Genomic DNA, 17,002 nt, shown 5'->3' with positions numbered 1-17,002 from the left:
GTACTCTAATGTACAAATGGATTCATGCTGCCTTTTTTTTTTTTTTTTTTTTTTTTTAACCGTATCTTTATTTGGAATGATCATGGAAATTCACCAGCATATCAACTTTTTTTATTTTTTATTTTTTTTTAGTTTAGTTTATTTTGTATATGCTACAAGACAAAGTAATCTTACTTAGTCCTTACAAATAAAACAGGTAGTAAGAAGTCATGGAAGAAAACAAAAAATTACATTAGTAGAAAAAAATAAAAATAAATAAATAAATAAATGTCACTCTAGTTTTGTTTTGTTTTTGAGTCCAGGAGATGCACTTCACCAGCCAGATGGGGCTCATATACTCACTTAAAAAAAAACAAAAAAATCTCTGATACAACTTAATTAAAGATTGAACAACATATACAGAATTGAGTATAGAAAGTAGAGAACGGGGGGGATCTGTCTATACTGTCATAGAAATGATCCTGATAACACAGGGTGCAAAGCGGGCTAAGAACAACAACATACAACCATCTTAAAAACAAAGACAAATTAAAATCTGGTAAAAACAACATAGGAAATCTAAAAAAACATCTCACTCTCACTGCTTAAAAGCCAACGAGAAAAAGTACATTTTTAGACGTGATTTAAAGACAGGCAGAGATTTTCACAGAAAACAATGCAAAATATAGAGGATAATATGATAATAAATGGTGATTAATCACTTAAGAAAGGTTAGAGAGAAAAATTCACTTGGGAACTTAAAGATTGAACAACATATACAGAACTGAGTATAGAAAACAGAGAACGGGGGTGGGGTGGGGGGGTGTCATCTGTCTATACTGTCATAGAAATGATCCTCGATAACCAGTCAGAAATTAAATAAGAATGTTATACAGAAAAAAATATTGCCACTGACATCAAATACAGTCTGCTCTCGTGGGGGCTATGAATAAAATCCAGTTGTTCCAAATTTGGTAAAATTTGTCTTTTTGGACTCTTAATTGGAAGGTCAATTTTTTCCATCCTGTATATCTCTAGAACAGGGGTGTCAAACTCATTTTAGTTCGGTGGCCAGATTCAGCTAAATTTGATCTGAAGTGGGCCGAACCAGTAAAATAATAACATAATAACATATATATAACAGATTCTGTTGGGTTTCTGTAAATTGGCTTAGAGTCTGGTTTTGACCAACTCTATATTTAAAGTGTCATGAGGTAACTTTTTTTGTGATCTGGCATTATATAAATAAAATTTGATTGATTGAGTGATTTAATTGGTTTTCCCCTGTAAGTCGCTTTGAAAAAAAAGTGTCTGCCAAATGCATAAACATAACATAAACATATAAATAATGTCAACTCCAAACTTTTCTCTATGTTTTAGAGCGAAAAAAGTAAATTTACATTATAAAAAGGTTTACATCTACGAACTATCCTTTCAAACAATGTGATTAACATGAACAAACTGAAAAAATAAGTGTAATTTTAAAAAATACTCTGCCTCAGTTGATCATTTACACATGTGCATTATAACTTACAGATCACAGTGGATCTACAAACACACCAAACATTTAGTAACAGGGAGAATTTTGTTAAATTTGTACGTACTTCTCTTAAGACATTTCAGGTTCTTCATATTTTTGTTCAGGTTATTCACATTTTTTGCGAAATTATACTTTGTTTTAGTGCAAATACATGAAAATATTTACATTTACAAAAAGAAAACTTTGGAGTTGTCATTATTTATCTGTTATTATGATCGTATTTTACTGAATCCTGCCCACTTGAGATTGAATTGGTCTGAATGTGGAACCTGAACTAAAAGGATTGTTAATATCTTAGTGTAATTTTTGCATTTCACAAATTCATCCCAAGGGCCAAACTTGACCCTTTGGCGGGCCGGATTTGGCCCCCGGGCCGCATGTTTGACACCTGTGCTCTAGAATAATTCCAATCCAATCCTCTAAGGTAGGCAGAGTTGGTCTTACCCATCTCCTTGCAATTGCTTTTTTACTTGCCACCAGGAGTAATTGCTGCCTTTTTATTTTTATTTTTTTTGATAGTGACACAAGAAGAGGTTAAAACCGGTCTATAACAGCCTGTAGTTGCAGATCCAGAGTAGCACTTTCTCATCCAGAACACAAGGGATGGAGGATCTTTCACATCGACATCATCCTCAATCAATGCAAACTTTAGGGAAAACGATGGAGGAATTATCGCTCTCAATTTAATCCTCTATTTACTCAGGAAAGTAAAGATTTTGGATTTCTTTCATTAACCCATAAAGACCCAGTGCTACTTTTCTGGCAGTTCCCAAATGAATTTTTCTCTCTAACCTTTCTTAAATGATTAATCACCATTTATTATCATATTATCCTCTATATTTTGCATTGTTTTCTGTGAAAATCTCTGCCTGTCTTTAAATCACGTCTAAACATGTACTTTCTCTCGTTGGCTTTTAATCAATGAGTGAGATGTTTTTTAGATTTCCTATGTTGTTTTTACCAGATTTTAATTTGTCTGTTTTTATGATGGTTGTATTTTGTTGCTCTTAGCCTGCTTTGCACTCTGTGTTATCACTGTTTTTACCTTTTTATTCCCTTGATTTATGATTCATGTACGGCACTTTGGCCAGCTGTAAAGTTCTTAAAGTGCTTTACAAATAAAGTTGGTATGGTATGGTATATTTAATTTACTGATCATGTAGATGTTCATTAAAGCTCAGATTAAAGTTGAGGGTTTTTATATCAAAACTGAAGAAAAAGTGACTTTTTCAGCAAATATATCAAAAACTGAGCATAAATCCAGTGTGTCCATCCACTGTCATTGATCCAACTCCATGGGTTTTACTGGTGAATCAATGTTGTAGAAGATGAAGGTGTCTCCACGGTAACTACGGAGCCTCTAAACGTCCAAATGGGTCATATTTGATGACCATGAAAAGATGTCAAACTGTATTTTACACCAATTATTTACATGCTATTGATAGAATTAGTGGATCAACAGGTATTAAACAGTTTAGATCAGTAGATGCTTTTGATTACCAGTGGTTGTTTGGGTCTTTATGGGTTAACAATTGTCTTAAAGGACCCAAAAAACAGCAATTTTTATGGAATATTGACAACTTTTGTGTCTCTTGTCCACTACAGAGGACAAAATGCATTGTTGGGTCTCAAAAGATGAAGTAAAAGTACTGCTATTAAACTGTGAAAATACTCAACTACATGCCAAACTCCTGCAAAAAGAACATTCACTGCCTAGAATATATAGAGTCGAGTATTAAGTTCAACTAAAGTGCCTTAAATTTCTGCTTTGACTAGTAAAGTACTAAGTTACATTCCACCGCTGCTTTTGGCAATAAGATTGTTTTGTCATTCAAAGAATGAAGAGCAAAGTTGAAAACAATAACATTACTGCCAAGGAAACTTTATACTGCATTTTTATAAAAGATGAGAAAAACAAGAAAACGCATGACACAGCAGAGGTGGATGAACAAAAGGGAGGTGTAATATGTATTTTTCGATATAAATTCAATGCAAATAAGGTGAGATAGAGTTTGTATTTGACAGGTTTGCACATCTACAGTCATGGAAAAAATTATTAGACCATCAAAAGTCATCAAAAACAGTAGTTATGCAATCCAGTACTAACTCCTGTGTGTATCATGTGACTAAAACAGACAGAAAAGAAAGCATGGAATGCCTAAAAGCACTGTTTTTGTCAGTACAATGCCATAGATATTGATGTAAAAACTTACGTGATTTTGGTTATTATCAAGAAAACCATGAAAAATGGATAGATATCAACTCTGAAATTAAACTATTATGAGATATTTTTTTGTTATTATCATTATATTTGTCCAAACAAATGTACCTTTAGTTATACCAGGCATTAAAACAAACAAGAAATTGAAAAAAACAAGGGTGATCTAATAATTTTTTCCACAACTGTGTCAGGATTTATGCAATTAGTGTGAAAAGATCAATTTAGGAGTAAAAAGTAGGAAACAATTATTACCTCACTGTGAAACTACTCCACTACAAGTAAAAGATCTGCACACAAAAGCTCATACTTGTTCGTAAATATTATCAGCCAAATGTCCAGAAAATATGAAAGATAATTCAACATCAGACATGAAACTATTTTAGCTGAAAATTAACCTAGTGTTACCTCTAATTGTTATCAGTAAAATGTAGTTTAAGTGTGAAAATTAATGAAATGTGCAGTAAATTGATCCCCATCAACACTTTACTATCATGTCTGATGTTTCTGATTCATTTTACTTGTATATGTTTAAGGCTGAGCTCATTTGTGTGATTTTATAAACTGCTGGTACTTTGATCTACAGCAATGCGTCATATTCCAAAAGGTCATTTGTTTTTGTTTTTTTTGTATCGCTGTCCTGAGAAGAAATATTGGATTATTAATGACAAGAACATAATATGAATGACAACTGTCTCTGTTGTCTCTTTTTAATGTTTTTTAATATTTTTAATGTTGAATATTTAATTTTACCCTGTTTTGGTTATTCATTTATATTGACATACATGATGCTGTTTTATTCCACTCCTTCATTTCACATTTGACAACATCATGTTATGTTATTTCTGCCCTCTCCACTATGAGACATTCAAAGTTAATCATGTTTTCATGTTTGCTGTATTCATGTCTTTTATTGTGTTATGTTGTTTGCTCTTTCTATTCTACTGTTGTGCACTTTTGCTTTGTCTGTCAAAGCACTTTGTAAACTCACTTTTAAAGGTGCTATTAGGGATGTAACGATTACCGGTATAACAATAAACCGTGGTAACAGTGCAGATGGTTAGTATTACTGTTTAAATTCTAATTATCATGATAACCGTGTTTGATTACTGCACTTTTAGAGGGAAAAAACAGATGTAAAGATCTGCTTTTATGTCAAATATTTGAGTATAGATTGAAATTATTCCAATTTTGATTGTATATACCTAATAATTGGAACCAATATTCACTCATAAAGTCTTTGAAAAGGTTCGTTAAGCATCTTTGTGTTATTTATGCAATACATTACAAATTGGATTTTATATGTTTTTTTGTGTTTTCTGGCCTTTTATGTAGATATAGTAGGTTAAAGAGACAAAATAATAGACAGATGATATAGATGAAGTTGTGCTGAAAAAAAAGATACCAAACATGGGTATGGTAAACATTTGTTTATATAATATATAAAGGCAAAATCAAAAGTACTGAAAAACGGCCATAATAGGCTCAGACCACTAAGGGTTAATATTAGAATGTTTCTGCCAACATAAAGTACATTGTGCCAATTATTTTATTTGTTTTTTTTTGTTTTTATTTTTTTCAAAATACAACTTGGTTAAATTATTTCAGTGTGTGTATTAGTACTTTTTGAACATTTTGAGCACAATTTCAACAATACCGCGATAATAATGATAACCGGGATAATTTTGGTCACAATAACTGTGATATGAAATTTTCATATCGTTACATCCCTAGGTGCTATATAAATAAAGTTATTATTATTATTATTATTATTATTATTATTATTATTATTATTATAACTAAAGACCCTTTTCATGTAAATGTGAGGGTTAACGCCATATAAAAATTGTTAAGAACAGTACAATAACCGTGATATGAAATTTTCATATCACTACATCTCTAGGTGCTATATAAATAAAGTTATTATTATTATTATCATTATTATTATTATTATTATTATTATTACTACAACTAAAGACCCTTTTCATGTAAATGTGAGTGTTAACACCATATGAAAACTCTTAAGAACAGTACAATAACAGTGATATGAAATTTTCATATCGTTACATCCCTAGGTGCTATATAAACAAAGTTATTATTATTATTATTACTATTATTATTGTTATTATTATTATTATTATAATAACTAAAGACCATTTTCATGTAAATGTGAAGGTTAATGCCATATGAAAACTCTTAAGAACAGTCAAACACAATGCAGGTCAGAGGAAAACAAAGCAGAGGCAGAGTGATAAAGCATGATGGAAAAGGTCAACATACCGTGGTTGTCGTCCGACTGGTTGAACCCACAGAGCTGACAGATGGAGCGGACCCACTTGTTCATCTCCTCCTCGGTTTCAGCCACCAGATAAAAGGTGCGATCCGAGGTCTTGATGTCAAACACGAAGCTGTCCTGGAACTCCTTCCTCTTAAAGGTCAGGCCGGCGTCGACCTGCTCGCAGCAGTGCAGGTCGATGACCCGGATGGGCTTCTTCGAGTGGTCGTTCTTGTAATACTCCAGAACATCGGGGTCACCACTCATGCGGCCGCTGCGAAGTATAAACCAGCGCTTCTTCCAGGCCTGAGAAGAAGAATAAAGATGATCTCAGTGAATAAAAGAGGAAAGAAAAACCCCATTTAAAATCAGTTTTCAGAGCATGATGACGTTCAGGACCTCGGCTGTGTCTGTTTGAGCCCTTCCCATTCTCTGCTGCTGCCTTTATAGATTGTTTTGCCTCTTTTACTTCCTTCGTTTCGTACTATTCCCTTGTGGCCAAAGTCAATGTCATTTGTTCCCCATTCAGTTATCATCCTAACGCATCCTATTGTTCCTTATTGTTTATCTGTCTATTTCTGTTACCTCCATGAATGTCACACTTATTTGTTCATCCTTATCTAAAGATGTTCACTTACTGATGTCAAAGTTTCAACACCAAAGTAATACTGTTGAGCGCTATGACTAAATCTGGTAACTTGGATTTATATTTTACATGTGTAGGAGCTGGCATGTTTTATTTACACTGGGGTACTTTGTGAATTAGCTGCGTTTTATGCAAAATGTGCAAAAATAAGTTCAGATGTTGGTGTCATTATTACCCCCCATGGATAATATTAAGAAGTGGTCATTTTCCTTTGGGAAGCTAAAATTAAAATGGCACAATCAGGAAATAAACCAATGTTGCTGTGTTTAAGTCAAATAAATGTAGAAAACCTGGCAAATGACTATGACTTAACCTGATACTAAAAGTCTGGAGAAATATCAGACCATACCCCAAAGAAAACGAAATATAGCCAACCTTAACTTATATTAGCAACAGCAAATAACAACAACAACAATAACAATAACAATAATAATAATAATAATAATAATAATAATAATAATAAATTACATTTATAAAGCACTTTTCATTCAGCAGAATCTCAGAGTGCTAATAGCTAATGTTGCTCATTGTAACAACAGCTCATATTAGCATTAAACTACCCTTCATAAAACACTACTCCGATGATACAGTGGAAAAGGTGTCAATTAATTCTGACATACCAAACTATCTTGTTGTCTGTTCACCTCACCGAGTGTTTGAAATTAATCCTAATGTTTCACGTAGTACTGTAAGATGTAAGCTAGGAAGTAGCTAAAGGCTAACGTTAGCTATTGGTTGGAATATGATTCAATCCATCCATCCAATTTTTCACCCTCATTTGTCTTTTCAGTGAACAATCAAGAAGGAAATGGTCAGTTATTTAAAAATGATGATTCTATACATGTATACAATTTGAACACACCAGTAACACCTGTATGATATTATCATTTTGCTAGGAATACACTGCTCTATGTAGCTAGCTAGGCTACAGCTAAGCTACAGCTAAGCTAACACCTGTAAGTGTATTTCTTTTATTTGTGTAAGTACTAAAGTGGTCATATTCTAAATATAAAGGTACCTTCTTGATGCTATTCTTCATCATGTACGTTAAAATGTCTATAATTTGTGTTTTACGTGAAATAGCCAACATAGCTAAACATGAGTCAGCTCTTTTGTACTATTCCACTGTGTAAGATGTCAACAATATGCAATATTTTCCACCTTGTTGTTACGCTCTATTGTTTCATACTCTTCACATGTTTATTTCTGTTTACTTGTATAAATGTTACGCCTGTTTCACACATAACTGAAGATCCCTGGTCATTAGCGTCAGAGTTCCAGTATAATACTGCTATTTATGCTACAGTTAAATAAATTCCTGTAGGTGTATTTATTTTATTTGCTGAGGAGCTCCTGAGTGGGTGCAGGCAGAGGGATTCAGAACATATAAATAAATAAAATAATTAGACAAATATCACATTTTTTACTGTTTTTTACTGCTCCAGCATACCCACGACCCTCTTAAATATTAAGTGGTTCGGAAAATGAATGAATGAATGAATGAATTAATTAATTAATTAATGTAGAAATGACTGGAAGACAAAGCACTTGGAAAACATGGCTCCAATATTTACTTGGGTAAATATAGTTCAAACAAATCAGGAAAAGAAACAGGAAATGAGGAAAGGCCTTGTTATTGTTATTTATAGAGATCCATTTTTAACTTTTCATCATCAACAAACTACAAATACCCTGTTATTGTATTGAAGTAGATTCTTCAGGTTTCTGTACTTCAATATAATTTCGTTGTACATATGTATAATGACAATAAAGGCATTCTATTCTATTCTATTCTATTACTCTTCTGACCTGTTTTACAATTATCTGTCATTTCTGTTTGACTTCATTTTGCATGTATTTAAGGGAGACTGTTTATGGAGACTGACTTCAACTTACATACGTGTTACGTATGTTTCGGCTTTCATTCATGTAGAAAGCAACGGTTAAAATTGTAAATCCTTGATAACAGAGAAGAAAAAAAAAAAAAAAAAAAATCAAGATTTAATTTTTTGTCATATCGCCAACTCTTGCTACAACATAGAATAGAATAGAATAGATCTTTATTGTCACCGTCACAGGAAAAATTAAACTTTGTTTAGCAGCAAAAACAATTAGTGCAAAAAAGGTCAGAATAAAAAACAAAAAAATCACACAAAATACTGAAAAATGTAAGCAACGTATGAAGCTACAAGATAAAAATTAAATATACATATATTACTAAAGTACTACAAAAAGTACTGATATATACAAAAAGCTGACTCTATACTACAGCTAAGAAATATGTACAACAATAAGGATATAAAGTCGTGGAAAAAATTATGAGACCATCAAAAGTCATCAAAAACAATGGTTATGCAATGAAGCACTAACTCCTGTGCGTATCATGGGACTAAAATAGACAGAAACGAAAACATGGAATGCCTAAAAGCACTGTTTTTGTCAGTACAATACCATAGATATTAATGTAAAAACTTATGTGATTTTGGTTATTGTCAAGAAAACATGGAAAATGGATAGATATCAGCTCTGAAATTAAACTATTATGAGCTATTTTTGTTGTTATTATTATATTTGTCCAAACAAATGTACCTTTAGTTGTACCAGGCATTACAATGAACAAGAAACTGAAGAAAACAAAGGTGGTCTGATCATTTTTTCCGCGACTGTAGATGGAACAATAACACACAGAAAAGGCAGTCCCCTGGTATATAGAGCACTGCATATCAATGATAACAGACGTAGCAATGCAAAATGCGTAGGAAGACAAAACAGTCAATACAGGAAGAAAAGGTATGAGACCAGGAGAAGAATGCAGTAGTTTTGTATACAAACAGCAGATAGAATTATAGACATTCTTTGTACATCTAGTCTTTGTGTACTGTGCAGAGCTTGTACTTTTGCTCGAGTAAAGACGTCCAATCAAGGCTTCTAATTTTCTCAAAGTGGTGTGAAATGATTTGTATTGTAAGATTGATTCAGTTTGGTTTCCTACTGTATATATAGAATATTACAGTCTCAACAGTACGACTTCAGTTGTGTGTTCAAGATTCAAGACTGTTTATTGTCATTATGTGCACATAATGGAGTTTTTCTTAAAGATACAAAAAAATTATTAGACCGCCCTTGTTTTCTTCAGTGTTTTCTTAATTTTCAGCTAAAGTAGTTTCATGTCTGATGTTAAATTATCTTTCATATTTTCTGGACATTTGGCTGATAATATTTACGAACATAAATGAGTTTTTGTGTGCAGATCTTTTACTTGTAGTGGAGTAGTGTCACAGTGAAGTAATAATTGTTTCCTACTTTTTACTCCTAAATTGATCTTTTCACAATAATTGCATAAATCCTGACATACAGTTGCAGACAAAATTATTAGACCACCCTCGTTTTTTTCAATTTCTTGTTCGTTTTAATGCCTGGTACAAATTAAGGTACATTTGTTTGGACAAATATAATGATAACAACAAAAAAAGCTCATAGTAGTTTAATTTCAGAGCTGATATCTATCCATTTTCCATGGTTTTCTTGATAATAACCAAAATCACTTCAGTTCTTACATTAATATCTATGGCATTGTACTGACAAAAACAGCACTTTTAGGCATTCCATGTTTTCTTTTCTGTCTGTTTTAGTCACATGATACACACAGGAGTTAGTACCGGATTGCATAACCATTGTTTTTGATGACTTTTGATGGTCTAATCATTTTATGCACGACTCAAGAATATGTGCATCAACTTTTGGCAGCCTGTATTTAAATCTCTTTCTGATGTAAACAGGGTCTCATATTAAACCTGAGGCAACAATTGCAATATTTGGTATTTTATCACATTCTTTTCATTTTAACCAAAAATCTAAAAATCTGATTACCTTCACCACTCTTCCACCTCGTAGACTAATACTACTTAAATGCTTCTTTGAGTGTCAAAAAAAGTGCTATATAAGTGTGAAGTATTATTATTATTATTATTATTATTATTATCATCATCATCATCATCATCATCATTATTATTATTATTACCACCTCTGCCATGACGGTTATTTTTTGCCAGGGTTTGTTTATTTGTTGGATAGTTAGCAAGATAACTCAAAAAGTTATGGATGGATTTTCATGAAATTTTCAGGAAATGTTGATACTGGCACAAGGAAGAAATGATTAAATTTTGGTGGTGATCGGGTGTGTGTGTGTGTGTGTGTGTGTGTGGGGGGGGGGGGGGGGGGGGGGCAGATATGCCTTGGTGGAGGTCTGCGCTCTCTGAGTGCTTTTCTAGTTATTAAATGGAACGATAAACAACCTCCAACATTTAAATAGTGGTTTCTGGAATTTTTTTTTTTAACATCATTTAAATTTGGGAAAAAATGAGATATTCTATAAGACGATGTGCCAATAAGTTTTTCAGTACTTGGCAACCTGTTCTGAATCACACAAAAGAGGTAGATCCCTCACTTATTCCAGAGTAGTCTTATTAATATGAGTCTGTAACTAATATCTGAGTTGCATATTTTTTTATTATTTATTGTTAATTACCATCTTTTTTATGGTGCAACAGGGTGGGAATGTTCATAGGGTTGGGTTTAAATAATAATAATAATAATAATAATAATAATGACTATATTATGCTTTTCTGCATGACTCAATGTGTAATAAAAACACTTTGAACAAAAAAGAGTATGTACATCAACATAAAAACACCAAAAAAATAAGTATACTAAGCCAATTATCAGTATGAATCTAAGATTTTGCTGAAATTATATTATTGTTTATCTATATTACTGTTTAAAACTGCACCATCTTGTCATCTTGTTTTGTTTCTGCAACTTTCTTTTTGTAAATAGGGTAGGCATAAATAAGCTGTTGCTTCTGCCTACACCTTTTCGCCCATGTTTAATCTAGAAATCCAAATTGTATGTATGTATTTATCATATTTTGTTAAATGGACAAATAAATGACTTACTATATCAAGACTACGTACATTGTAGAAAAGAATCATGAAACACAGTATGTGCAATGGACCAGTGCAGTAAACAGAATGTGCCGTTAGGATGCAATTATGTGCAATATTGTGTCGACTGCTGATGAAAACGACTAACATATACAAACAATGAGTAGGTTACTGTGTTAGCGCACATGTGGTTTGGTACGTGTGTTAGAGGCTGCGGGGGTAGATAGCAGGTGTTTACTCCCTCCCAACGTACTTCCTGTGCTGATATCCCTCTGTGAGCAAAGACAGAAGCACTACTCCTCCATGACAACTTCACTACACCACTTCAAGCCCCGCCCCCTTTCCGGAACCATCCAATCAAATTCAACCGTGGCTGGAACAGGAGTTTCCTCGCTGGGTGTAAATAAACATCCCTTGTCACAAGCCACATGAAAGGCTTAAGACAAAGTGTACGCTCCAATAATGTAAAACCCCTGATGACACAGGGGCAGGAAAAGGCAAGTACACGTTGATTTCACGCTCGCGACGACACGACACGACTACAACTGGAAATACTGCACACACCAAGAACAGTGGCCTTGATTATAACAGCTCCATACGTTTTCCCAGTAGCTGCTTTTAATGGGACTGTGTGTTCTTTGTGCTGGGAGACAAAAGAGGAAGATAGACCAGGAAGGGATGTGGGGGGGGTATGAGGGGGTGGCGGGGATGTTGGACATCTGCCAGCGATGCACTTCCGCCAGGCAATGTCTCTCACATGCAGGCTGCTGACACACAGGATCCTGCAGGCCCCCTTTTCCCTCCATCAACACAGACACCACCGCAAGGCTAGTTAACCCCCACACCCCCCACCTCAAAACCAGAGGCAGACTCACAAACACACAGGCTGCACTACATCTGTCCGGGGGTTTTTGGAAAGGTAGTCCACTCTGGGGACGTCGATACAAACTTTACTCCAAACACTTCCGATGTGAAGTTAATGAGAGCTGATGCTTTACTAAACCAGCAAATCTACCGTCAGTCACAGTTAGGGCTGTGTATATACGATACAAATCATAATACTAGGATCACGATATGATATACAGGGTGGGGAAGCAAAATTTACAATGAACATTTATTTGTTTTTTCTCAGCAGGCACTACGTCAATTGTTTTGAAACCAAACATATATTGATGTCATAATCATACCTAACACTATTATCCATACCTTTTCAGAAACTTTTGCCCATATGAGTAATCAGGAAAGCAAACGTCGAAGAGTGTGTGATTTGCTGAATGCACTCGTCACACCAAAGGAGATTTCAAAAATAGTTGGAGTGTCCATAAAGACTGTTTAGAATGGAAAGAAGAGAATGACTATGAGCAAAACTATTACCAGAAAGTCTGGAAGATACTATTAAAGAAGAATGGGAGAAGTTGTCACCCGAATATTTGAGGAACACTTGCGCAAGTTTCAGGAAGCGTGTGAAGGCAGTTACTGAGAAAGAAGGAGGACACATAGAATAAAAACATTTTCTATTATGTCAATTTTCTTGTGGCAAATAAATTCTCATGACTTTCAATAAACTAATTGGTCATACACTGTCTTTCAATCCCTGCCTCAAAATATTGTAAATTTTGCTTCCCCACCCTGTAAGTGTAGAACAAACATAAAAAGCCAGTGTATCTCTGTTAGAGGGGTCCATCTGTGGAATAATCTGGAGCAAAACTTAAAAATGTCGTCTTCAATTTGTGCATTTAAAAGGATGTATAAATCCACTATAACAACAAAATATAGAACATTATAGAAGTACGCAAAAAAAATAAGATATTATTGTAGTTAACTGGTTATCATGATAAGATATCACATTTATTGATCATTGTATTTGGAGTAAATATTTAAAGTGCATATAAATATTATGGTCAATATTAAATGAGAGCTGATGCTTTACTAAACCAGCAAATCTACCGTCAGTCACAGTTAGGGCTGTGTATATACGATACAAATCACAATACTAGGATCATGATACGATATAAGTGTAGAACAAACATAAAAAGCCAGTGTATCACTGTTAGAGGGGTCCATCTGTGGAATAATCTGGAGCAAAACTTAAAAATGTCGTCTTCAATTTGTGCATTTAAAAGGATGTATAAATCCACTATAATAAAATATAAAACATTATAGAAGTATGCATAAAATAATTTATTATTGTAGTATATTGGTTATCATGATAAGAAGATATTATCACATTTATTGATCATTGTACAGGGGTTGGACAAAATAATGGAAACACCTTAAAGAATCAACAAAATATAATTTAATATGGTGTAGGTCCGCCTTTTGCGGCAATTACAGCCTCAATTCTCCGAGGTATTGATTCATACAACTTGTGAATTGTTTCCAAAGGAATTTTAAGCCATTCTTCAGTTAGAATACCCTCCAACTCTTAGAGACGATGGCGGTGGAAATCGACGTCTTACTTGAATCTCTAAAACTGACCATAAATGCTCAATAATGTTGAGGTCTGGGGACTGTGCCGGCCATACGAGATGCTCAACTTCATTAGAATGTTCCTCATGCCATTCTTTAACAATTCTAGCTGTATGGATTGGGGCATTATCATCTTGAGGTGAAGGTGTTTCCATTATTTTGTCCAACCCCTGTAATATCACAGTGTCAAATCTTCTCTATGTTTTATAATGAAAAAAGTAAAATTACATTATGAAAAGATACATATTGTGGTTTTTTGTGTGTGTTTTTTTTTTATTCTCCTTTTCTGTATATGATGCACATACATAGTAAAAAACAGTGTCAGTTTAACTCTTAGAGAGTTGAATTTAACTCTGTTTCAAATAACATTTGGTCCCACTCAAAATCAAGTAAAATTTACTATTGCAACAACACATCATCGGTAGGGTAAAACTAACCAGTCTCATGACGGTCTAAAATTTAGTCAAGTAAAATTTATGGCCAATGTTAAATTTCCAGAGTTAATTCTACTCAATTCAGTGTCAAAATTTACAATGAAATGTGTAAAAATATTTAACACTGTTGTGTTTTCACTCTGTTAGAGTAATATGATTACACTTTATAGAGCTATTTTTACTCCAAATGTAGCCTAAAAATGACTCTATAATGTATTCATATTTATTTCTCTGCAGTGTTATTTTCTCCATCAGTTTGCTCCCTACACTAATACTGAAACAATGTAGAATTGTAGGGATCCCTACAAGGTTTTATAGTGAAAAAAGTAAAATTACATTATTAAAAGGTACATACTGTGGTTTTTTTGTGTATTTTTTTGCTCTCATTTTCTGTATATGATGTACATACACAGTAAAAAAAACAGTGTCAATTTACCTCTTAGAGAGTTGACTTTAACTCTGTTTCAGATAACATTTGGTTTCACTCAAAATTAGAGTAAAATTTACTCTCTGGCCAGTGTAAAATTTTCAGTTAATTCTACTCAATTCAGTGTCAAAATTAACAGTGAAATGTCTAAAAAAATTGACAATGTGGTGTTTTCACACTGTTAGAGTAATATTATTACACTTTATAGAGCTATCTTTACTCCAAATGTAGTTTATAAATGACTCTATAATGTGTCAATATTTATTTCTCTGCAGTGTTATTTTCTTCATCACTTTGCTCCTTACACTAATATTGTAACAATGTAGAATTGTAGGGATCCCTACAAGGTTTTATAGTGAAAAAAGTAAAATTACATTATTAAAAGGTACTTATTTTGGTTTTTATGTGTTTTTTTTACTCTCATTTTCTATATATGATGTACATACAAAGTAAAAAACAGAGTGTCAGTTTAACTCTTAGAGGGTTGAATTTAACTGTTTCAGATAACATTTGGTCCCACTCAAAGTTAGAGTAAAATTTACTCTCTGGCCATTGTCAAATTTTCAGAGTTAATTGTACTCAATTTAGTGTCAAAATTAAGAATGAAATGTGTAAAAATATCTAACACTGTGGTGTTTTCACACTGTTAGAGTAATACGGTTACACTTTATAGAGCTATTTTTACTCCAAATGTAATTTAAAAATGACTATAAAGTGTTAATATTTATTTCTCTGCAGTGTTATTTTCTTCATCAGTTTGCACCCTCTGCTAATATTGAAACAATCTAGAATTGCAGGGTTTTCAAGGTGGGGGGTCATGAGATGATTTTCAGAATTTTCTTTAAATAGTTGTTCAGTTTCTAATGATAGCTTAATATAGCTTATAGCTTAATTTCTTAAAATATTTTCCTCTGTATTTTGCATTTTTCAGTGAAAATCATGTGTTTTCCTATATTTAATTCATTGATCATGCGGATGTTCATAAAAAGCTCAAATTAAAGTTGAGGGTTATTATATCAGAAACAGAGAAAACTGAAAAAAAAAAAAAAAAGATTTTTCCAGTAAAATATATCATTAACTGTACATAAACCAAGTGTCTTATCCACTGTCATTGATCCAACTCCACTGGTTTTACTGGTCAATCAATGTTGTAGAAGATGATGGTGTTTCCATGGTAACTACAGAGCCTCTGAACATCCAGATGGGTCATATCTGATGACCATGAAAAGATGACAAACTGCTTTTTACACCAATTATTTACATTAATTGATAGGATTAGTGGATCAACAGTTATTAAATATTTTAGATCAGTAGATGGTTTTGGTCGTCAGTGGCTGTTTGGGTCTTCGTGGGTTAAAAAAACAAACAAAAAAAAAACAAAAATGCTGTCCACTGCAAAGAACATTCTATAAAATAAAAATAATAAAATGTAACTGAAAAACATTAATAGATCAACAGGTATTAAGCATTTTAGATCAGTAGATAGTTTTGGTCGATAGTAGATGTCTAGTCTTTATGGGTTAATCCCACAGGCCGGATTGGACCCTTTTGGTGGCTGTTTTTGGCCCACGAGCCTTATATGTGACACCGCTGGTCTAAGATGTGTGTAAAACTTTGCAGGACTATCAACACGCAAACAACTACATCCCTTTTATGTCTGTGAAGTCGGAGCTTTTGTATGAATTTGCTTGTTTTCCCACAGTATCATTGTTTTGCCGTCTGCCAAAAATAGAGCAAAAACACGTCTACTTATCACCACGCAGAGGAAACAAAAGGAATTGGCAAGACAAACCAGTTTGGGTTCTATTTGTAGACGCAAACTGAATCAAAAGATTGTTTAGTGCAGCTTTGTTATTGGGTGTTTTCCTTCCAATTTATTTCAAATAGATGCAGACGTCGTCTCCGCTATAGCGTTTCTGTATCTGTAAGCGGCTGCTCAGGACAAACGGGGGTGGGGGTTGGAACAAGGTGAGATGGAGGTTTTATATGATAATACAGGAAAAGTGAAGAGGATAAACACTGTGCACTCACAGATACGGGAGTTTGACCTTTTTTTCTCAGAGTGTCTAGT

The 17,002-nt window shown here is 33.4% G+C and overlaps 1 protein-coding gene and 1 long non-coding RNA gene across 4 annotated transcripts in view; both read right to left on the bottom strand.

Moving 5' to 3' along the window:
• Positions 1–17,002, bottom strand: part of gab2 (GRB2-associated binding protein 2) — a 132,569-nt gene that overhangs the window by 48,692 nt on the left and 66,875 nt on the right. For all 3 annotated transcript variants that reach the window (XM_030152335.1, XM_030152336.1, XM_030152337.1), the window contains exon 2: positions 6,018–6,318. In XM_030152335.1, coding sequence (XP_030008195.1) covers positions 6,018–6,318 — 301 coding nt within the window. The remainder of the gene's footprint in view (positions 1–6,017; positions 6,319–17,002) is intronic.
• LOC115431713 (uncharacterized) lies at positions 7,665–15,035 on the bottom strand. The gene is made up of 3 exons (XR_003937130.1): positions 14,990–15,035; positions 14,376–14,448; positions 7,665–7,676 (listed from the first exon to the last, which is right to left on the bottom strand). It is a non-coding gene; the product is annotated as an uncharacterized LOC115431713 (long non-coding RNA).

Source organism: Sphaeramia orbicularis, chromosome 13 (assembly GCF_902148855.1).
Source record: "Sphaeramia orbicularis chromosome 13, fSphaOr1.1, whole genome shotgun sequence".
Taxonomy (NCBI): Eukaryota; Metazoa; Chordata; class Actinopteri; order Kurtiformes; family Apogonidae; genus Sphaeramia; species Sphaeramia orbicularis.
Note: the sequence above shows the minus strand (reverse complement) of the source record. Positions and strands in the feature narration are given on the sequence as shown.